The sequence below is a fragment of the Musca vetustissima genome, unplaced genomic scaffold (assembly GCF_032173495.1).
Source record: "Musca vetustissima isolate MV318-11 ecotype Yass unplaced genomic scaffold, APGP_CSIRO_Mvet_v1 utg24669, whole genome shotgun sequence".
In the NCBI taxonomy this organism is placed as follows: Eukaryota; Metazoa; Arthropoda; class Insecta; order Diptera; family Muscidae; genus Musca; species Musca vetustissima.
The window spans coordinates 219,943-245,267 of record NW_026879099.1 but is presented as its reverse complement, the minus strand read 5'-3'; the positions used below and the strand labels follow the sequence as shown (position 1 = coordinate 245,267).

The window sequence follows — 25,325 nt, the reverse complement described above, 5'->3', positions numbered from 1 at the left end:
GACAAAGTTCGGCCCATAAATCTTCCAGGGAAATTTTCTCTCAAACACTCCAAGAGCTGTCTCATCTGCTTGTGCAAGTATCCATGCTTCAGACCCATATAACAGCACGGGTAATATCAGCGTTTTGTAGAAAGTGAGTTTGGTCTGGCGAGAGGTGGCCTTGTCTTTGATTTTCTTACTCAGACCATAGTAGCATCTGTTGGCCAAAACTATTCTCCTCCGGGTTACAAAGCTGATGTTATTAGTTTTGTTTATGGCGGTAGCGAGGTATATAAAATCGTTCACTACCTCGAAATCGTAGTTTTCAAGTTCCACAGTTGGTCGTAGTCTACTGAATGTCTTGCGCGTTGATACCATCAGCTTGGTCTTTTCGTCATATACTGCTAGTCCCACTTTGGTATACTCCTTCTCAATTTGTTCAAAGGTGGCTGTTACCGCTCGCAATGCTCGACCCATTATGTCGATGTCATCGGCGTCTATGTTTCACCCTATGAGTTTTATTTTCCAATGTGAACAAGTAAAAAAACCTAACAAAGCTCTGACAATGCGGCTAAACACCTCAAAATATCGAAAATGGGTCGGTACTTTTATATCAGGACTACGTGCAAACATTGATTTAGATTGATAATTTTCTGCATATGTGCCAGCCTCCGAAAACGCGCAATGGGATTAAAATTCGATTAAAAACGTACCCGTCCGCTCTCTGGAGGCTACCCCGAAAAATGGACCAATATTCATAATGAGATTCAAACATATAAAATTGAAGCCACTACGGCTGAAGAACGGGCTACTCCGAAACTTGGACTCATACAGATAATTTTTTGTTAGATAGATGTTTTTCATAATGAGTATCCAAAATATCAAATTAGAGCCAATTCGGTTTTAAAACGTGTGCTACCCTAAAAAGTTTACCAACAATGATAATTTTTAGTACGAAGATTTTCTACCCAAAAATTAAAAAATATCGGTATTTAATCAGACAGATGGACATGACTATATCGACATACAATATTATTTGCAGATAATTCTGTCGTTAATGGGGAGGTTCAATAGGTAAAATTTTAGTCGTATTGTTTATTAAATATATTGATAATGCTTAAAAATATGATTTCAGGTTCTAAAGGTATTATTTTCTTTTAAGTATTTCGAATTTGTTCTATTATCCAATCCATAAAATATTGAGTACTTGTATAAACTCCTGGAATATCAGGACGACCACAACCAAAACCATATGCGATAACGCCAAGCAAATAAAAGTGTGCCACATTGTTATGCATCTGAAATAAATTAAACCTAATTTCATATAAAAATATTTCCTTTTCATTACTTCCCCTTACCTCTGGTATCATCAAGGGTCCCCCTGAATCTCCTCGACACGTGTCCTTACCACCTGTAAGCACTCCGGCACAAACAACAGCATTATCAAATTGATTGGCAGTAAACGCAACTCCACGTTTCTGATATTCTTGGCGGCACACATCATTGGGGTAGACCAGAATTTGCAATTCAAATAAAACATTTCTGGCATTACCAAGTTCGTGACTCTGACCCCAGCCGGCTACAAATGGATTATAGCGAACATAGCTCTTCTGTCGCAACGCTGGACTTGTGGGCAAACAAATTGGTGCAATAGATTCTAAAGAGCAGAAATTATAATATTACATTATAAAATATATAATTTATGTATGTAAAGGGGCCGATAAATTTGTTTATGGGAAAAATTCTGTAAGAAAAAAACCTAAGTCATAGTGCATTTATTCCAATAAAAAAATTATTTTTCATTTTTATACAAAAAAGCCGGTCCGGGAACGGCTGGATTTTTTTAATTAAAGAATAGTTAAGTTCGTTTAAGTTCCGAACAATATGTGATGAACAGTGAAAATAGCTTCAATCGGTCGTGGCCTTTATATGGTGGCCATGTCTTCATAGTTTGTCTGCAACATATTGTTTATGGTTTAAGAAAATGAAATACAAAACTACAGACGCCCAGGTTGGAAAATTAGGCTAGGAGCCCGAAAATTGAGCTTGTATTTAGTATGGGGGCTTTCGGTTCGAAAATATGACATAATTGTCAAAACAATGAATGTACATCGACCTATATCGAAAATGATCTGTAAAGTTGTTTTTCACCGTCGAAAAATCCGGAATACTGCCACATCCTTGATAAAATGTGGCTTAATTGGGCTATATGCAAAACTTGGGGCTACACAAAATCATGGACCTATTTTATACATTTCCAGCGAATTAGTTGAAAATGCGACGATTAGGTTTTTATGGAAGTTATGTCAAAACGTCGGCCTATATCGAATTTGTCTGCAAATATCTAGTTTGTCCTCCATGAACCCGGAATTCCAAAGTACAGTTACTTCGATAAAAAAATCGTCAAAAAACTTTAAAATACCGAATATGGCGGCGGGATACTTCTACTTAGTTTTTTATTCCGCAAGAAACCGGAATGCTAAGTAACATCCATTTCTATGGGAAAATGCGGCTATAACCTATAGAATGACAAATATGAGGGCTGTACAACAACAAGGTATAGCTATTTCAGTGGAGAAATGCGGGTGAAACCTTGATATAATATTATGTCTATAATTATACCCTACACAACTATGTTGTCAGGGTATTATAGCTTTGTGCAGCCCCAAAAGTTTGTAACGCCGCGAAATATTGGTCCTAGACCCACCTTTAAGTATACCGATCGTCATATCTCGACTAGCTGAGTCGATCTAGACATGTGTGTCCGTCCGTCCGTCTGTCCATTATAATTTGTAAACACGATACAGGCCACAGTTATGGAACAATGTTCACGAAATTTTGCATGTAGAATGGGTTCTGGCCAATGAAGACCCCTATTGTTTTTGGGAAAGATCGGTTAATATTTAGGGGATGAAATGGACCAAATACTAAATTTTTGTCGGTTTTTCTGGTCGCTCCAGAGGCCGCAATAATGGCTCGAACGTCTTGAAATTTTGCATGGAGAAGGGGATCGGGCCAAAGAATAAGCATGCATGTTTTGATAAAGATCGGTCAATATTTAGCGGGTCAAATGGACCCTGACTTTTGTGTGAAAAATAACAAAATTTGTATTCTATGGCGTATATACTTGCCCCTGAAGGACATATACCCGAGAAGTTGATATTATATCCTAGAGGAATGGTTGACCTTTAAATTGAGACCAATTATATTGTTGTATGTGCTCGGATGTGGGAGTTACACCTAAATATTTACAGGTATCTCCGTATTCGTATATTATTTAGTAACCCATTATCACTCTGGAGAGCGGAACTATAGCGCTGATCGCTTTGAAATGTTCCATGAGGTTCCAGTTATGGTCAAGGACAACGCCTATAATTTTCGGTGATGATCAGATAATAATTTTGGAATGAAGTGGACCGAAAACTTAATTTTTTGTGTTATTTTCGAGTCGATCTATAGACCACAAATGAAAGCCGATGAATCTGGAATCTGGACAATAGCTGTACTGAATACCTCTAATCGGGCAAGAGGGGGAAAATATCACGAAATATTGCCCAGGCTCGGAATAAACATACGCAAAAAATTTGAGTTCCGTGGTAGTTGTGTAGGGTATCGTATGGTCGGCCCCGTCCGACTATACTGCTCCGCTCACTGTTTTTTTTTCTTTTTGGGCAAAAAAAAAATTTCCCTTGGAATCCGTGAAAGCAAATTACAGCCACATAGGAAAAACCAGTGAGCGGAGCAGTATAGTCGGACGGGGCCGACCATGCGATACCCTACACAACTACCACGAACTCTAACTTTCTGAGGATGTTTATTCCGAGTCTGAGTAATATTTCGTGATATTTGCCCCCTCTTGTCCGATTAGAGGTTAACAACACCTCTTCCTTACTTTTTTCGAATATTCAGTACAGTCCTTCTAATTACTTGTCCAGATTACCTTCACGGTGGGTTGTGTTGTGATTTTCGGATTATACTCTACTCGAAAACACACAAAAAATTATGTTTTCGGTCCATTTCATCCCAAAATTTTAATCTGATCATCACCGAAAATTGTAGGCGTTGTTCTTGACCATAACTGGAACTTCATGAAAAATTTCAAAGCCATCAGCGCGATATTTCTCCCTCTAATGTGGTAATGGGTTACTAAATAATATCTGAATACGTAAGCGCCTGTAAATATTTGACTGTAACTCCCACATCTGAGTAGATACATCACTATATTTGGTATCAATTTAAAGGCCAACCACTCCTCTTGGATATGTTATCAACTCCTGGGGTCTACATCCTCCAGGAGTAAATATATATGCCATAGAATACAAATTTTGTCATTTTTCACACAAAAGTCAGGGTCCATTTGACCCGCTAAATATTCTCCATGCAAAAATTCGCGGTGTTTGGGCCATAATTGCGGCCTCTGGAGCGACCACAAAAACCGACAAAAATTTAGTATTTGGTCCATTTCATCCCCTAAATATTAACCGATCTTTTCCAAAAACAATAGGGGTCTTCATTGGCCAGAACCCATCCTACATGCAAAATTTCGTGAAGATTGTTCCATAACTGTGGCCTGTATCGTGTTTACAAATTATAATGGACAGACGGACGGACGGACGGACGGACACACATGTCTAGATCGACTCAGCTAGTCGAGATATGACGATCGGTATACTTAAAGGTGGGTCTAGGACCAATATTTCGCGGCGTTACAAACATTTGGGGCTGCACAAAGCTATAATACCCTGACAACATAGTTGTGTAGGGTATAAACAGTAATAATTTTGTAAATTACTGAAATTTAGTTCCTTCATATGGAAGCTATGTCAAAACATGATCCTACATTTTAAATTTAATTTACTAATAACTCGGAATGTCAAATTACAGCTACGTTGCTGGGAAAATGCAGCTTTTTAAGTTCAAAAATTAAGTAGGGCCTTTGTACAGGACCTATGCACCAATATCTAATATTTCCTGAAAATATGTTTTCATCCTCCAAGAACTCGGAATGCTAAATTTTAGCCACTTCGATCCAAGAACTTGTAATAAAAATTACATCCCCATCGAATGGAAAATACAGCTAAAAATGTCCATGTACCGTAAGTGGAGCGGTACTCATCTATGTTGGCTAATGCTAAGTATCCAAGGAGTAGTGCGGTATAGAGCTTTGACATTTTGCACATTCATTGCTGCTGCTCCTGGGGTTTTCTGTACTTTAAATTGGATATATCGGTCCACATTTTACTATAGAAAAACTTTCTAAGTCGATTTATGCATGTCCGTCCGTCTGTCCATGTTAAATTGTAAACAAAATACAGGTCGCATTTATTATCCGAATTGGATAAAATTTGGCACAGCTCATTGATTTGGCCAATGAACAAACCCTATTGAAATTGGGAAAAATTGGTTCAGATTTAGATATAGCTCCCATATATATTTTCGTCCGATTTAATACAAATGGTGCATCAAAAAAGTCCCTACATATCTTTCGATTTGCGCGAAATTTGGCATGGCGTACTGAATTAAGCCTAGAATTATGTGTGTTAAGTTTCGGGAAAATCGGATCAGATTTATAGCTCCCACATATCGACGCCTCCGAACCGTAGTATGCTAAGTCGACTTAGCATGCTTTAAAGTTCTTTACGTTTTTAGATACTACGGTCCTTAATTTAAATTCTCTGAAATTTTGGTAATCATCGGTCAATCCAAATCGAAGTTATAAGCATAAATTTACTTAGCATGGCACGTAAGATTTAAGAAACTTCCATACTTTGAGAGCTTCTGCTGAAAAACTCACTTTTCGGACTTAGCATACTATTCTTCGGAGGCGTCGTAATAAATGGTGCACTAAAGTCCCCATTTGCACGACATTTTGCATACTGCACTGAATTGAGTCTAGAATGTCGTGTGTCAAGTTTAATTGAAATCGGATCATATATAGATATAACTGCCATATATATACTTTCGTCAGATTTAAGGTAAATGGGGGACCAAAGTTCCTATCCCTATCTTTCGATTTGCACGAAATTTGGCAGAATGTACTGGATTATAACTAGATGGTGTGTGTTAAGTTTATTGAAAATCGGTTAAGATTTAGATATAGCTTCCATATATATTTTCGCCCTATTTAATGTTAATGGTTCACCAAAGTTCCTATATACCTTTCGATTTGTACGAAATTTGGCAGGAGGTACCAAGTTATGTCTAGAATGGTGTGTACTAAGTTTCGTAAAAATCGGTTCAGATTTAAATATTGCTCCCACATATATATTTTCGTCCGATTTTAGGTAAATCTCCAAATCTCCAAACTCCTAATGTTTGTCCGATTAACACGAAATTTTGCTCAACGAATCAAACTGAAACCTGAATGACGTTATGGTCATTTTGAAATTTGTACATATTTATGCGGACAATTTTCTACATAGGTTAATGTTGGGACATATTTACCATAGAAAGGTTCCATCCTATTTAGGCAAGTTTAAGCACGGAAGTGGTTGTAATTTAGAAAATAAGTTTGCCGAAATTTTTTATGTTAGTGGTATTATTTACATGGGCCCGGCCGAACTTTAAGACAATTTCATTTATTTAAATATTTTCTGTCATTTTTTAACATGGGAAAATCCAACTAATAGCGTGAAGCATTGGCAAATTTCAATGCGTCATTGTGAAATCGAAAATGGCAAATTTTTTTGGAATGAAACCAAAAATACCGTACATTTTAGAATATGTCTGCTAGGTGCTAGATCAATTTTTTCGGTGATAAACGAGTTTAAAAAGTTCTAAATCTAGCACTAAAAGTGCTAAATTGGCAACACTGGTTATATTTATATAATTCGTATACACTCTATGTCATGGTGGAAGGGAGAACAATTGAGGTTTTTTTAACCGAAGGCAAATTCTTTATAATCAACTTACTTGTAAAAACAACATTCCGTTCTAAATATAAAATCGCAATGTCACTGTGACCAGTTCGATTATCATATTTGGGATGTATGACGGACTGCAAAAAGAATTCCAAAAATATAATCCAATTATTTTCTTTGTTTCAAATAAATTTAAATTATGTATGGTATTTAAACAAATACTTACCCGCACAATATTGACATCGATGTGTTGGGCTTCAAAATCAGTGGTCAAATCATGTTCGCCTAAACGTACAAATTTTCTGAAAAAAAGGAATAACGTAAATATAAACCTATCGTGAAATATCCTATAGAGGAATATCCTGCAAAGAATTACTCACAAACTGTCGAGAACACAATGGGCTGCGGTAATAACATGACGCGCTGTAACCAAACTACCACCACATTTAAATGGCGAACCAGAATATTCATCACCATAACCCAACAAAGCCATCCATGGCCATGCTCCAATTTTACTCTCCTGTCCACCGACAATTTTCCTTGGTGTAATTGTATTTCGTCCACAACCCTCCTCAAAGGTAGGTAATCTTCGTGGTATGACATCATCATTACTTCTTCGTTTATTATTGTTGTTCGTGATTGGAGGAAAAGTTGGTATATCTTGTGGACAACAAACCATTGTATTGACACCTCCACATATTCTATTCGAGGAACGAATATAATTTTTAAATACGGGATCTTGATGTCTGATCTGCAGTTCATCTATGAGCGACTGACAGTGTTTTAGTTCCATGCAAGTACCCAGACGTCTATCAGGTCCATAACACAATTGAAAATTGGCCTTATTGTCAATAGAGGGCGGTCTGGACGTTATAGGGGGATATTGCACGTGCTCTTCCATGGGATTTTCACAACAAATCTGAAATACACCTTTTTTTATTGCAAAGGAACATTTATATGAATATAAATGTTGTTATATTTACCTCCGGATCATCATCGTTTACATTGAAAGTGTCACAGGCACTCATGGAGTCACGAAGAATTATTTGTCGCATTCTAGGATTCATTGATTTTAGACTCCTTGACATGTCTGGGCAACGGCTAAGAACAACACATTCTCCATCCTCATTGTCGAACGTTGTACAATACTCAGAGCTATCTAAAATAGAAAACGAAGAATGATAGTACTTTTTTATCCTTTTGCAAAATTTATCAGCTCTGATAGCAGTTGGCAGGGACGTAGGCAAGGAGGGAGTGGGTTTGAACGAGACCCCCAAAATGATTTTCTTACAATATATAATTGTTATTTTCAATACCGCGAACTGAGTAAAAAGTCCTCAAACTCTATAAATACCAAAAATGGGGCTGGATCTTTTTATGGAGGCTATGTAGATTATGGACCTATATCGGGTACTTGAGCCTCATCTTCCAAGTTCCCGGAATGTCAAATTACAGCCACATCGTTTGGAAAATACAGCTAAAATCTTCAAAATACCGAAAACAGGACCGGACTTCTATATAATGGCTAAGTCGAATCCGTTTCTATTTACTAGGAATCCGAGATCCCTAATTATAGCCCCATATGGTTGGCGGCAACAACATTTAAAATGACTAACATGTGTTGGGAGTAAAAAGTCCTCAAACTCTATAAATACCAAAAATGGGGCTGGATCTTTTTATGGAGGCTATGTAGATTATGGACCTATATCGGGTACTTGAGCCTCACCTTCCAAGTTCCCGGAATGTCAAATTACAGCCACATCGTTTGGAAAATACAGCTAAAATCTTCAAAATACCGAAAACAGGACCGGACTTCTATATAATGGCTAAGTCGAATCCTTTTCTATTTACTAGGAATCCGAAATCCCAAATTATAGCCGCATTTGGTTGGGCGCAACAACATTTAAAATTACTAACATGTGTGGGGAGGGTTGGACCTTTACACTTTTCAACGAATAAGTTTTTAATTTTCCAAAAACTCGAAATCCCAAATTAGAACCACTTCGTTTGTGGCGTATACTGCTATCAATAAATAAAATAAGGCTAGGCCTTAAATATGGGTGATATGTCAGAATACAGACCTATCTGAAAAATGTCCTGCAAGAGGATTTTCATCTCTCAAGAATATGAAATGTCAAGACGATTATCTTTTGTTAATACGAAGTACCAAAATGCGGAGGACAGGAAAATTACATGTTTAAAAACTCGGCTAGGACGTTTAACATTTTCTACATAAATGTAAATAACCATTCAAGAATCCAGAATGCCAATTCATTTCTGAAAGCTGAATGCTATCGGGCGCTTCCGTAGGTTGTGGATAGTGGAAAGAGAAATAATATTCATTGGTTACGGACAGTCAGGATATGGGAGGAAATGAAATTGACGGCCTCAAAATAACCAATACCTAGGTCTTAGGTTACTTCCTTCCTAAAGAGAAGGGGATGTTAGACGAGCTCGCCAATCAGTATCCCACGGTTTGGCATCAGGATCCCGTCTGTTGATATCTGGGCTACTCGGCAATTTTGTCAGGTTTATATGCCAGTTCCTTCTGTCGTGAATATATAGGTCAACGTTCTCATATAGTCCCATATAAAAACCGGTTCATTTTAGAAATTTCCATATGTAACCGTTCTGTCCCAGTTTAGGTATTTACATAGAATATGTTCAATATAAATTCCCCGCATTCATGAAGAAAAAACCAGTGAGCGGAGCAGTATAGTCGGACGGGCCGACCATACGATACCCTACACAACTACCACGAACTCTAACTTTCTGAGGATGTTTATTCCGATTCTGAGTAATATTTCGTGATATTTGCCCCCTCTTGTCCGATTAGAGGTTAACAACACCTCTTCCTTACTTTTTTCGAATATTCAGTACAGTCCTTCTAATTACTTGTCCAGATTACCTTCACGGTGGGTTGTGTTGTGATTTTCGGATTATACTCTACTCGAAAACACACAAAAAATTATGTTTTCGGTCCATTTCATCCCAAAATTTTAATCTGATCATCACCGAAAATTGTAGGCGTTGTTCTTGACCATAACTGGAACTTCATGAAAAATTTCAAAGCCATCAGCGCGATATTTCTCCCTCTAATGTGGTAATGGGTTACTAAATAATATCTGAATACGTAAGCGCCTGTAAATATTTGACTGTAACTCCCACATCTGAGTAGATACATCACTATATTTGGTATCAATTTAAAGGCCAACCACTCCTCTTGGATATGCTATCAAATCCTGGGGTCTACATCCTCCAGGAGTAAATATATATACCATAGAATACAAATTTTGTCATTTTTCACACAAAAGTCAGGGTCCATTTGACCCGCTAAATATTGACCGATCTTTATCAAAACATGCATGCTTATTCTCTGGCCCGATCCCCTTCTCCATGCAAAAATTCGCGGTGTTTGGGCCATAATTGCGGCCTCTGGAGCGACCAGAAAAACCGACAAAAATTTAGTATTTGGTCCATTTCATCCCCTAAATATTAACTGATCTTTTCCAAAAACAATAGGGGTCTTCATTGGCCAGAACCCATCCTACATGCAAAATTTCGTGAAGATTGGTCCATAACTGTGGCCTGTATCGTGTTTACAAATTATAATGGACAGACGGACGGACGGACGGACGGACACACATGTCTAGATCGACTCAGCTAGTCGAGATATGACGATCGGTATACTTAAAGGTGGGTCTAGGACCAATATTTCGCGGCGTTACAAACATTTGGGGCTGCACAAAGCTATAATACCCTGACAACATAGTTGTGTAGGGTATAAATATATATGTTTCTAGAGACATGTAAAGATCCCGATCCACGTACATAATTGGGTAATTGGGTATATCGTTTCCTCAGAGGATAAATAACATTAACATACAATTCGCAATATAAGTCTCCATATTAACATAGCTCTACTTAAGAGATTCGGCCGAATTTAGGTACTTTTGATGGAGACCTCGGTGTGTTTGACGGTGTGTAAAATGCTCGACCAGACCGAACTTGTCTATGATTTCAGTTATAGTTTGTCTTAACCACTGTACAGGCCATAACTATGATACGTTCACCATGGAATTTTACACAGGGAATTGACATCAAATCATTGTGCCCTTTTATGGAGCCTTTGTCACTTGATTTACCTTTGCAGAAATGTATATTCCTGTTGTAGTTCTATAGGATACTCCATGGTCTAATCCGATTTTATGTATTTTGAATACACACCTATTGTGTAGGGCGTTGGCCCAACCGAACAGTTTTACCATGTCATATTATGAGATATTGGCCATAAACCCACTTTTTGATCTAGCCATGTGTGTCTGTTTGTCTGCCCATTACAATTTTTGGTCAGAGTACAAGCCACAGTTATCGATCAATTTTCAAGAAATTTTGAACGAAGTTTCGGTTAATTTATCTATCAAATAGTCACACAGTTCAATTGGTATGACAGTGCATTGCAATTAAGTTAAGTTCACTTGGTCCGAGTTTCAGTGAGCGAGCAAAGTCATTCAGAGAACGACGCGTCGCGACGGCGTTCATTGAGCAAAGAAGCAAATCAGTAATAAATTCTCAAGAATTTGGATTCACCCAGACCACTTTATGTTGAATTTAGTGTAAAGTTTTTGGTTTGCACACCTGTTTAAAATTTTTGTTTGATTTCCTTACCTTTTCGCTGTGCATCGACTGAAATAATCACAATGGTGAGTTGAATCAAAACATCAAGTTTATTGATCACAAAACGCATTGTTTTTGATTTTTTAATAAATATTAAATTTAAATTCGTATTTATTTATATTCCTTTCGCACTACTTCTTTTCAATTTGCTATTTTTATCCGTAACTGAGTTGTGAAGAGGTCAGCGTTTATTTTAAAACTGAATTGAAATTAGTTCACAAGGAAGTCTTTTGTACAATAATTTGTTATGCTTGTATTCGGCGCCTTGCGAACGCAATTTGTTGCTTTCCTTCTCAGCACAATAACATTGATAGTGCGCAAACTTCTCAGAAAATAAGAACCGATCTGGAATGAGTAAGGAATATTGAGTAAGTACCAAAAAGTTGTTTACAAAAATATAAAGGTGTATGTGTGTATGTATTCTTTTATTAGATTTATGTTTCATACTATAAGTAATTATTTCCTTATATTGGTTTTTATTCGAATTGTTCATTACAAGAATTCCTTTATAAACATAATAAGATTCAAAGAGACAAAAAGTCAATCTCCTTTCTCATTACAATGTTCTAAAGAGAAATAAATTTTGAAGACATTCATGCGTAAGTTTATTTTTAGTTAATTAATTAAATATGCCAAACACCAAGTAGACGTGGCGGACAGCTGGACGCATGAGTGTTTTATTTATTGGCTGACAAATGTTTACAAGGTTTACAACAACAACAGCAACATTCGAATTCGTTGTAAGTTGACTAAGTTCTCATTAAGGGGGAAACCCCAATAGTTTTTCATTATTAAGCTTAATGTTTGGTTAAATGGGGATTTTCTCAATATATTAATGTGTTCTACCAAAAGTAAAACAAGTATCCAACATAGAATTATACTACAGAGAATAACTGGCAGAAGTGGAAATAATTCATCTGTGGAACAATAAAACCCATCTTCCAAATTCAAAGTGAGGATTTTGAGCACGGAATTGCTAATATATTTAAAAAAAAAGTAAAAATTCCTTAAATCGGTGGGTACAATTATATGGGGACTATATTATTCCATTATGTGGGGGTATATTGTTCATGCTCTGAAAAAAAAACAATTATTCATTTTCAGACACTCACAATGGAAAACTTCAAGATAACGAAATTTAAACGTGAATTTGTATGTGGCTATTTAAAAACAATAACCAATATTGAATAATGTCTGGAAAGAAGTTTTTTTATTCACCATTAACCCGATTTATCAAACTATAGCCAATTTTAGAAAATTCGATTAAACCCACAAAAGTATATGGGCAATATTGCCAATTTTTAACATAGCTGAAGCGGAGGTTCACCCCTTTATAACTCGGGAATTACTATATGAAATATGAAAAAAGTGAATAGTTTTGGGTTAATTGATCTGTCGTTGCAAACTGTTCATGATATTGACCTCCAAACATTATGTTGGTGGAAGCTGTGTCTACTTTAATCACTACAAGCCAACAAAATGGGGACTACGCCCATTATGTATCATTTTTCAAAATTTTAACTGCGATTTTGAGTGTTTTTTTTTTAATTTTACTTCTAGCTTTAATACGAATACAGGAATTTCTAAAAATCGATTATAAGATTATTGTAGTCGCGAATCTGAGTAGTTTGATATATATTTTGTGTATGTAGTATGCACAGCTTCAGAGTAATACTCATCCGAAGGTGAACATTTTGTGCGATCAAATTTCGAAAAAACCTATTTATAGATCTGTCAATTGAATGATAAGGGTGCCCGCGATCAGTAAGGTTTTTTACGTGTTTTTGAAAATATCGCGGATTTAGTTGTATTTTCTGTGGAACATTTCCGCTTCAATAAATTACCTCATACAAATTTTGATCTTTTTTGAAAAGAGAACTTTAAAAACTTCAGCCGAAAGATAGTGTGAGCTGGCACATCCATGGTTCTTGATAATTACGCGATTTAGATGCAATTTAAGATGTATATTTCATAATATAGTTTTATTTTAAGATTTATTCCTACTTGTAGAAACCCAAGATTTATCGGATTTGATTCATCATGGTGTTTAGATTATGTAGATATTTTTAAATAAATTTTGAGAATGATACGTGTCATTAATATAATGAAAACCCAGTAAGGAGAGTAGTAAAGTCGGACGGGGCCGATTATATGATACCCTTCACCACATTGGGTATATTCAACAGATGAATCCTAACATACGTCGCATTTTTATAGAAGCTATATCTAAATCTGAACATATTTCAAGAAACTTAACACACATCTAGACCTAATTAATTACGCTATGCTAAATTTAGTGCAAACCGAAAGATATTAAGGGACTTTGGTGCACCATATAAATTAAATCGTACAAAAATATATATGAGAGCTATATCTAAATCCGAACCGATTTTCAGGAAACTTAACACACATCATTCTAGACCTAGTTCATTACGCTGAGCCAAATTTAGTGCAAATCGAGAGATATATAGGGACCTTTGTGCACAATTTACCTTAAATCGGACGAAAATATATATGAGATCTATATTTAAATCTGAACCGATTTTCAGGAAACTTAACACACATCATTCTAGAGATAATTCATTACGCTGTGCCAAATTTCGTGCAAACCGAAAGATATATAGGGAGTTTGGTGCACCATTTACATTAAATTGGACGAAAAAATATATGAGAGCTATATCTAAATATGGACCGATTTTCAGGAAACTTAACATACATCATTCTAGACCTAATTTGTTACGCTGTGCCAAATTTCGTGCTTAAATCGACTCAAAAAGTGATTCTATGCATATTCTCAAAAGGAACCATGTGTCTGTGACATAATACCCTGTACCACAGTGTGGTGAAGGGTATAAAAAGAATTTCGTTCAAGAACCTCAAAATACCGAATATTGGGGGGGTACCCTTATATGGGGGCTACCAGAAAGAATTTAACAATATTTATAATTTATAGTGAGAGATTTGCTACCTAATAAGAACTCGGCGTACTAAATTACAGTCAATTCGGTCGAAAAATACAATCAGAACACCCAAAATAACAAAATTTTGGGGGTACCGTTATATGGGGACTACCAGAAAAACTGGACCTATATTTATAATTTTTAGTGGTGTAAGTTGGTACCCAATAAGAACCCAATGTACAAAATTTCAGAGAATTCACTTATAAAACGAGCCCAAGAACCCGAAAATACCGAAAATTGGGGGTACCCTTATATGGGGGCTATCCGAAAAAATTGACCTTTATTTATAATTTTTGGTAGGGAGATTTGCAACCCAATAAGAACTCAAATTACCAAATTTCAGCGAATTCGGTTGAAAAATGCGATCAAGAACCTCTAAATACCGAAAATTGGTGGTACCCTTATAGGGGGGCAATCCGAAAAAATCGACCTTTATTTATAATTGTTGGTAGGGAGATTTGCTACCCAATAAGAACTCAAATTACCAAATTTCAGTGAATTCAGTTAAAAAACGCGCTCAAGAACCTCAAAATACCGAACATTTGAGGGTACCCTTAAGGGGACCCCCCCCATTCTCGGGGTCAAAAATTTTTTTTGATTTAATTCGAATCTACATTAATTCAAGAATGTCCTTACAAAATTTCAAGTGAAAATCTCAAGAACTCTTGAAAATATAGCCGATTTATTGTGTCAGCATCAAGTGACGGCTAAAGGGCTTCTCAAACTTTAAACGCGTTTTTCTCTTTTGCGAATGGCGGGCACGATAACTCAAAAACTAATAACCCAATCGATTCCAAATTTTTACACGTTTCTCTGTGAGTGTATAGCTATCGTATGAACTAGGATAAAGCCAATCGGTAAAGATCTTCCTAATTTTTTAACTTGGTTTTTGGTCAAAAATCGGCGATTTTTTAAAAATATTTTTTCAAAGGTCCGCCATTTTGTTAATTTTAGAGCGAAGTCAATAATCCTAGTTCATACGAGAGCCAGACATGTACTCTTTCTAACGCCGTTGGAATTTTCAGATTCCGATGTTCCAGTGAGGAGTTATCATGCCCGCCATCAAAAATAAGGACTTTTCTTTAATTACAAAAAACAACAACAAAGCAATAACAAAAATTTTTTGTAAATTATTTTTCTTCTCTTTTTAATCTTCAATTATATACGTGCAAAGTTACAAACCTTAACAAGCATTGGTATTGATTTACCAGCCCATTGAAAATCTTGAAAAATTAAAATCGAGAATGGGTGGGGTTCCCTTAAATGGGAGCTATGCCTAAACGTGGACCGATTTTCCAATTTCAATAGGGTTAGTCCTTGGGCCAATTAAGCGACCTGTGCCAAATTTCATCCAAATCGGATCATAAATGCGACCTGTACTTTGTTAACAAAAATACATGGACGGACAGACGGGCATGCATAAATCGACTCTGAAAGTGATTCTATGCATATTCTTAAAAGGAACCATGGGTCTATCTCTATTATTTTTGTCCTGTTACAAACATATGCACAAAGACATAATAAGCTGTACCACAGTGTGGTGAATTGTATGAATATAGTAATCTCCTATATTTTTATTATTTTTCTCATATTTCGCAAAGATGTGAGACTTTTTCGCGATGATAATTATATATTTATTATTTATTATAATATTCTTATTTTACGAACGTTATTTTATGAACGTTTTTGGTCAATTTAATAAAACGAGTAATTTTAAAATTTTTTCCTTACGTCCAAAATTAAAACCTCTATAACATTTGCGCGCATCAACCACATATTTGATCGCGAACTGTTTCGGAGTCGGAAAATGTTTCTCTATATGTGTACCAAAAATTATTGATGTACCACGAAAACAAAAAAGCATATTTTTTGAAAATGGAATATTAAAAAATTGGCAATATTGCACATATACACAATTTTCCTGCAAAAATGTGTTTTGCCCTCCAAAATGCGACTGAATCCTTCAAAATACTGACAATAGGGGCATATATTGATCATTGTGAAATTCGGTCAATATTTTTTAAAGGGAGATTTTCTACTAAATGAGATTCCAATATGCACGAAACACGTGTACATACTCGCCAAAATACCGACGGTCTCACGGGAGATTCGGATCTCCGGTATATATTTCGAAGTGCTGAAAACGAAATGGAAAAATATGATTGGAGCTATTGGGGCTATAATAAAACGGAGATCAATATTGATATTTTTGCTAGTGAGATTTAATAGCCAATGAGAATACTAAATACCAAAATACAGTCAATTCGGTTGAAAAACGTGTCAAAAATACTCAAAATAGCGACTTGGGTCAATGTGTGGCGATACCGTTATGAGAACCCAATATGCTAAATTAGAGCCAATTTGATTTAAAACGAGCCCATATTGACGTCCAAATAACAGCGAGTTCGGCTGGCAAACGTGTCCAAAATCTCCATGGATGGGTGGTGGAATATGGGTGGGTACTGTTATAGGGGGCTACCCTAAAACAATATTAATAATTTTTGGTACGGAGATGTACTTTAGCATAAGAACCCAAAATGCAAAATTACAGCCAATTCGGTTAGAAAACGTTTCCAAAATACCATTGTTTCCACCTTCAGGTGGAACATTACTACTGCGAATCTCAAACGCCTTTTAATGGGTCCCCTTAAGAATTGATTTAAGAATCTTTATAAAGTAGTTAACAACAAGTTTAACAAGTGAACCTATGCCGACAAAATTTTATAAGGACATCTTTAAATCTACATTTTAGGTTATGGTTCTGTTCGTTAGAGCCTACTGATATATCGTTAGTTTTTAGTTAAAGAATCCGACTCCAAATTCGGCTGAAAAGTGGGCCCAGGAATGACAAAATATGGAACCTTCATAAACTAAAGGATTGAGAGAGGCCATGGCCGCAAACAATTGGCAATTTGTGAAGAGACTGGAGAAGTTAAAAATATTGTTAGGCCTGTGCATGATCGTTTCGCTCGTTCTCCTGAAAATATCGCTGCTGTTAGTGAAAGTTTTACCGAAGACCCGAATGTGTCGATTCCTCGTCGTTTTCAGAAATGCCTTGCGTCACATTATGTCGTATTTTACATTTAGATCTACACCTACATCCATATAAAGTCCTGCTCATGCCAAACCTGATTAACGTCGTAGATACGTAGAATGGGTGACTAAGAAACAGGCGATGGATGGAACAAAATGTTCTTCCGACATTTCTCTCTTGGTGATTATGTTAATAAATAAAATTGGTATTTTTGAGGTTCTGAGAATCTTCAAATAATTGTAGAGAGGTTATGCATCCAGAAAAAGTCAAGGTTTGGTGCGTTCTTGAACCCGAAGGTGTGAGTGGACATTTCTTCCATGAAAATGATGATGGAAAAACTATGACTATTAATTCGGGGTCTTATGGTCATATGATAACCGATTTTTATACCCTACACAACTATGTTGTCAGGGTATTATAGCTTTGTGCAGCCCCAAGAGTTTGTAACGCCGCGAAGTATTGGTCCTAGACCCACCTTTAAGTATACCGATTGTCATATCTCGACTAGCTGAGTCGATCTAGACATGTGTGTCCGTCCGTCTGTCCATTATAATTTGTAAACACGATACAGGCCACAGTTATGGACCAATCTTCACGAAATTTGCATGTAGGATGGGTTCGGCCCAATGAAGACCCCTATTGTTTTTGGTAAAGATCGGTTAATATTTAGGGGATGAAATGGACCAAATACTGAATTTTTGTCGGTTTTTCTGGTCGCTGCAGAGGCCGCAATTATTGCCCAAACATCTCGAATTTTTACATGGAGAATGGGATTGGGTCAAAGAATAAGCATGCCTGTTTTGATAATGATCGGTCAATATTTAGAGGGTCCAATGGACCCTGACTTTTGTGTGAAAAATGAAAAAAATTGTATTGTATGGCGTATATATTAACTCCTGAAGGACATAGAGCCGAGAAGTTAATAGTATATGTAAGAGGAGTGATACCAATAAAATTGTCGTATGCACTCGGATGTGGGAGTTACACGTAAATATTTACACTAGAGGGCGGAAATATAGCGCTCATCGCGTTGAAATGTTCCATGAGGTTCCTGTTATGGCTAAGGACAACGCCTATAATTTTCGGTGACGATCAGATAATAATTTTGGGAAGAAAAAAAGAAAACTAAACTTTTTTTTGATTTTTTCGAATATTACAACACAACCCAGGTTGAAGAGAATATGGACAATTAATTTGAAGGACTGTATTGAATATTAGTAATATTCGGAAAATATGTCAGTGTAAGGAAGAGGTGCTGTATACCTCTAATCGAGCAAGAGGGTGCAACTATCACGAAATGTTGCCTAGGCTCGAAATAAAAATCCGCAGAATGATAGCGTTCCGTGGTAGTTGTGTAGGGTATCGTATGATCGGCCCCGTCCGACTATATTGCTCCGCTCACTGGTTTTGCCTGCTTTTGAGAAATGCGACTTGAAGAATATGTGGTTTCAACAAGAAGGTGCCACATGCCACACTAATATGACTTTATTGCAAAAGACATTTCTTGGACATTTTATTTCTCGTCGTGGCGATATCAACTGGCTTGCGATGGTTCTTGCGATTTAACACCATTACACATGTTATTTTATTATTCATCTATTTTTTTATACAAATAACCCTTCAACACTTTAAATCCAACATTCGTCAAATTCTGTCTAACATACGGGTCAATATGTGTCAAAAAGTGTTTACCTCAAAGGTAACTTCATAATGCCTCTCTCATAGAAGTCCTGTTCTCTATTTGCAAAAAAAAAAAACTGTAGTATTTTCAAAATCTTCTCTAGATACCAATTTGTTATCATTAAAGAAATTTTGCAATGCAAGAAAAAGGTGATAATCCCTTGGTGCCAAGCCGGGATGTATTAAAACTTCCCAACCCAAGTTTCTGGCGTGTCTCTGTAGATATGTATGGCCTAGCGTTGTTCTGGTGGAACACGACACCTCTCCTGTTGGTCAATTCTGGCCGTTTATGGTCAATTGTAAATGGTTTAAAACTGTTGTATGGTCGATTTTTAGCTCTTGGGCGATGTTACGACTGCTAACATGCCGGTAAACTTCGATCATTTCTCCGATTTTATCGACATTTTCGAGGCGAAAATTCAAGCCAAGCGGCTGAAATTGTGAATGGTATTTTTGGTTCCGATACTGTAACAGCCAATTATGTGCAATTTTGGTTTTGTAGATTTCGTTCAGGAATTTTTGATGTTAAAGATACAGGCCTACCTGTGCGAGGTGTATCTTTAACATCAAAAATTACTGATAGATTTCTTGTAAAGTAATGATAACTTTACAAGAAATCTATCAGTACAGCCATCTGCTGAAAAAATAATGGATTTCTTTTTTCCCAACTAAATATTTATTACTCTTTCCGTAAAAAATAGAAAGGAACGAATTGGATAATAATATAATAAAATAGTACGGGATCTTTATACCTATATGTACCTATATATTAATCCATTTTTGTGAATCAGTTTTTACACCTCCATAAAACATAATGGCAAATGCCAGTTTAGAAACTGAGAAGAAGTTTTTCAATTCTCTGGAATAACCATTAAAAATACCGAAAATAAGGCGGCACTTTTATGAGTGAGCTATAACAAAAACGTGGACCGATACATCCCATTTTCAATATCTGTTTAACAAATATTGCGACCAAATTGAATTTTGACCCCATTCTCCGGGTCAAAATTTAGTTTGATTTAATTCGAATCTACACTAATTCAAGAATGTCCCTACAAATTTTCAAGAGGAAATCTCAAGATCTCTTGTAGATATAGCCGATTTATTGTGTCAGCATCATGTGACGGTTAAAGGGCTTCTCAAACTTTAAACGCGTTTTTCTCTAAACATTTTTTTGCGAATGGCGGACACGATAACTCAAAAACTAATGACCCAATCGAACCCAAATTTTTTTCACGTTTATCTGTGAGTGTATAACTATCGTATGAACTAGGATAAAACCAATCGGTGAAGATATTCCTTATTTTTTTACCTTGGTTTGTGGTCAAAAATCGGCGATTTTCCAAAAATATTTTTTCAAAGGTCTGCCATTTTGTCAATTTTAGAGCGAAGTCAATAATCCTACTTCATACGAGAGCCAGTCATGTACTCTTTTTAACACAGTTGGAATTTTCGGATTCCGATGTTCCAGTGAGGAGTTATCATGCCCGCCATCAAAAGTAAGGAATTTCTTTAATTACAAAAAACAACAACAAAACAATAACAAAAATTTGTTGTAAATTCTTTTTCTTCTCTTTTAAATCTTCTAATATATATGTGCAAAGTTACAAACATTAACAAGCATTGGTATTGATTTACCAGCCCATTGAAAATCTTGAAAAATTAAAATCGAGAATGGGGGGGTTCCCTTAATATACATTTCACCTAATTGCGAAATGTATGCAAATACATACAAAACCAGTGAGCGGAGTAGAATAGTCGAACGGGACCGACCATATGTAACCCTACACAACTACCAGGGAAATCTAATTTTCTACGTACCCTCTTTACCGATTATAGGTAGCTCACTTTCTTACACTGACATATTTTCCAGATCTTGTTCTCTGACATTAAGTTTTGGTTGATTTGACCCTCGGAATATTGACCGATTAACATCTAAACAGCCATTCTTAGTAGTTGTATTAGTATTTCGTCCATTTCATCCCCTAAATATAAACCGATCTTTAAAACAATACGAGTCTTAATTGGCCAGAATTGGTCCTACAGCAAAATTTCGTGAAGATTGATTCATAACTGTGACCTGAATCGTGTTTACAAATTATAATGGACAGACGGACGGACACACCTGTCTAAATTGACTTAGCTAGTCGAGATATGACAATCGGTATACTTAAAGGTGGGTCTATGACCAATATTTCGCGGCGTTACAAACTCATGGGACTGCTCAAAGCTATAATACCCTGACAACAAAGTTTTGCAGGGTATAAAAACTGTATTTGATCGTAAATGACTATGTTGTTTTATTCACTTTTTTGAATTGTAAGTCTGCGTTGGAAATATAACAACTATTTTTTTATCGAAATTTTATAATTCTTTTGTAGCATTTTACATTAGTCATTCCACAAATATTTATTTTATTTATAATAACCATGTTAGTATTTAGATTCTCAAAAATATCCCAGGAAATCATAACAAAATTAAATAAATTGCAATACTATTTCACAATTTGATGTCGAATTCCATAAATATTTGAAACAAAATACTTTTCCAATGATGGGAACAATAGTTTTGAAAAAAATTGCGTAAAAAACAATGCGAACCTTTCAAATACCTTATATCGAAAATTACTTTGCTTTACTAGGAATTTTGTAAAGTACCCGGCCAGCCTGTCATTCTTGACAGCCTGACTAAGTGTTACTTAGCTTGTTAATGACAACTTTATTAAGTTATTAATTGTATTTTATTACTAACAATAAAAAACAACACAACACACTAGTAATTGAGGCAAGGGGTGGGTGAAAGTATTGTTAAATCGATCGTCGATGAACATAAATCAAAACTAGTTCCTTATTTAATGGCATAATAGGCAGGGGTATGAGTGACACATACACATTTTCTTAGTGTTGCTACAGTTTTGCACACACACACACCCATTCCCCCAAATGACAAATCCGTAAAATTCTTAATAACATTTTTTCTACGTCCTTGAGGCTTTTCCATTATCAACGCTAATGCTAAACTTTCTTTCACTGAGAAGATTAAGACGGCTTAATTTAAATTCTATAAATAGCAGTTCCGGTGTAAAACGATGACGATTATGATAAATAAATATCTCTTTTGTGAATTCATCCAAATCATTTGGTTTGGAATTTTACGTTCGCCTATTACTCATGCCTAGAATAAATGATACAATTTTCAAGATCTCCTCTGTTTCCGTTTTTTTGCTTTGTGCGAAATTCAGCCAATGAAACATTTTGTGGATTGATTTAAATCTCTTTACTATGATAGTCACATACTTTGGGGTGGATCTTTATTAATTGATCACACAATTTGTTAATGAAGAGTCATACTCATCCATTGTTGCTACGCAGGAGGTGTGATTTTTTAAACTATTATTTAGATTTTAGTTGAAATATAAACATATAATTAAACCAGTGAGCGGAGCAGTATAGTCGGACGGGGCCGACCATACGATACCCTACACAACTACCACGGAACTCAAAAGTTCTGCGGATGTTTATTCCGAGCCTGAGCAATATTTCGTGATATTTGCACCCTCTTGCCCGATTAGAGGTAAACAGCACATCTTCCTCACACTGACATATTTTCCGAATATTACGAGTATTCAGTACAGCTATTGTCCAGATTCCCTTCACCGTGGGTTGTGTTGTGATGTTCGGCTTTCATTTGTGGTCTATAGATCGACTCTAAAATAACACAAAAAATTAAGTTTTCGGTCCACTTCATTCCAAAATTATTATCTGATCATCTCCGAAAATTATAGGCGTTGTCCTTGGCCATAACTGGAACCTCATGGAACATTTTAAAGCGATCAGCGCTATATTTCCACCCTCCAGTGTGATAATGGGTTACTAAATAATATACGAATACGGAGATACCTGTAAATATTTAGATGTAACGTTCACATCAGAGCACATACAACAATATAATTGGTTTTAATTTAAAGGTAAACCACTCCTCTTGGATATAATATCAACTTCTCGGGTCTACGTCCTTCAGGGGTAAATATATACGCTATAGAATACAAATTTTGTCATTTTTCACACAAAAGTCAGGGTCCATTTGACCCACTAAATATTGACCGATCTTTATCAAAACAGGCATGCTTATTTTTTGGCCCGATACCCTTGTCCATGCAAAATTTCACGATGTTCGGGCCATTATTGCGGCCTGTGGAGCGACCAGAAAAACCGACAAAAATTTAGTATTTGGTCCATTTCATCCCCTAAATATTAAGCGATCTTTCCCAAAAACAATAGGGGTCTTCATTGGCCAGAACCCATACTACATGCAAAATTTCGTGAAGATTGGTCCATAACAGCTAGTCAAAATATGACGATCGGTATACTTAAAGGTGGGTCTAGGACCAATATTTCGCGGCGTTAAAAATTCTTGGGGCTGCTCAAAGCTATAATACCCTGACAACATAGTTGTGTAGGGTATAAAAATACAATCACCAAACAAAAGACTTAAGAAACAAGAGTCAATTAACGAAATTAGTCGTTTAATGCGACAGTGAGATATATGTCTGGAATTTTTGTTTTGAATTACTAAGTGTGGACAAACAAAAGATTTAAGAAACAAGCACCATTATTCATGGAGTAATAATCTGCCACCATAAGGAAAACAATTAGTTTGAATTTGTTTAATTCATATACCATACCTAACAGTCTCAGAGCTTCTAAGATATAACAAAATTTGGAATCTGCAGGCATAGTAATAACAGGTTATCAATTTCGTGGTTTAAAAAGTTAATAAAAAACATATAAAATATTTTTTTTCGTAACATATATATTTATACCCTACCCAACTATGTTGTCAGGGCATTATAGCTTTGTGTGGCCCCAAGATTTTGTAACGCCGCGAAATAGTGGTCCCAGACCCACTTTTAAGTATACCGATTGTAATATCTCGACGAGCTGAGACGATCTAGGCATGTGAATTGGTCCGTCTGTCCATTATAATTTGTAAGCACGATACAGGAAACAGTTATGGACCAATTGACACGAAAATTTACATTTAGGACGTTAATATTAACCCTTTGTGGCCCAATGTTGCCCACAGACAACAAAATGTTTTAGAGCTTATATTTATTATACATCTAGTAGATATTCATTCTTTGGATTTCCTTTGTCATGACCTGATTATGGACGACACATATCACAAAAAATCTAAAAATTTCAAATTTTTGGTAAAGTTATGAGCCTTTTAATACAGAGAAGAGGCCAAAAATGTGTACAGTACTAATTTGTGTATACAGTCTAAATTATTTAAATCGCTTCGTATTCGAAATGTACGAATTCTGTTATCGGAATTATTTTTGATTCTTAGAGAATAATTTATATTGATTAGAGAATAATTTATATTATTTTTTCGTCGATTCTGTATTTGACTTTGTTGATATTGGGTTTTTATTTGTCAGAAAGAATGTACTGTATCTCCCGAATGCAAGGATATAGCGATGTCAAATTTCGTCCATATCCTATATAGGATAGTTGCATTAAATCTGTGAGCAGAACATTGTTCTATGATTACGGAAAAAATTCGGGGCTCAAAGGGTTAATATATTAAGGGGATGAAATGGACCAAAAACTTTATTTTTGTCTGTTTATACCCTTCACCACACTGTGGTACATTGTATTATGTCTTTGTACATATATGTTTGTAACAGGCAAAAGGAAAAGAGGTAAACCCATGGTTCCTTTTGAGAATATACATAGAATCACCTTCTGAGTCGTTTTATGCATATCCATCCATCCGTCCGTCCGTTCGTCTGTTGATGTTAAATTGTAAATAAAGTACAGGTCGCATTTATCATCCGATTTGGATGAAATTTGGCACAGCTCATTTATATGGCCCAAGGACGAACCTTATTGAAATTGGGAAACATCGGTTCAGATTTAGATATATCTTTCATATATAATTTCGTCCGATTTAATATAAATGATGCACCAAAGTCCCTATATATCTTTCGATTTGCACGAAATTTGGCATAGCAAACTGAAGTAGGCCTAGAATGAAGTACGTAATGTTTCGTGAAAATCGGTTCAGATTTAGATATAGCTCCCATGTATATTTTCGGCCGATTTAATGTAAATGGTGCACCAAAGTCCC

At 35.9% G+C, this 25,325-nt stretch overlaps 2 protein-coding genes across 2 annotated transcripts in view; one reads left to right on the top strand and one right to left on the bottom strand.

Moving 5' to 3' along the window:
* Nucleotides 1-1,136: 1,136 nt before the first annotated feature.
* Nucleotides 1,137-7,894, bottom strand: LOC133323922 (venom protease-like). Its single transcript, XM_061532826.1, has 6 exons — nucleotides 7,823-7,894; nucleotides 7,220-7,758; nucleotides 7,066-7,141; nucleotides 6,892-6,976; nucleotides 1,338-1,636; nucleotides 1,137-1,277 (listed from the first exon to the last, which is right to left on the bottom strand). Exons 1-6 carry the CDS (start codon nucleotides 7,892-7,894, stop codon nucleotides 1,137-1,139), a joined length of 1,212 nt encoding a protein of 403 aa, XP_061388810.1.
* A 9,068-nt stretch (nucleotides 7,895-16,962) lies between these two features.
* The window catches only part of LOC133323912 (myophilin), a 126,702-nt gene continuing 118,339 nt past the window's right edge, over nucleotides 16,963-25,325 (top strand). The window contains exon 1 of the mRNA XM_061532817.1: nucleotides 16,963-16,968. Within this exon, the coding sequence (XP_061388801.1) occupies nucleotides 16,967-16,968 (2 nt within the window). The 5' untranslated portion in view covers nucleotides 16,963-16,966. The remainder of the gene's footprint in view (nucleotides 16,969-25,325) is intronic.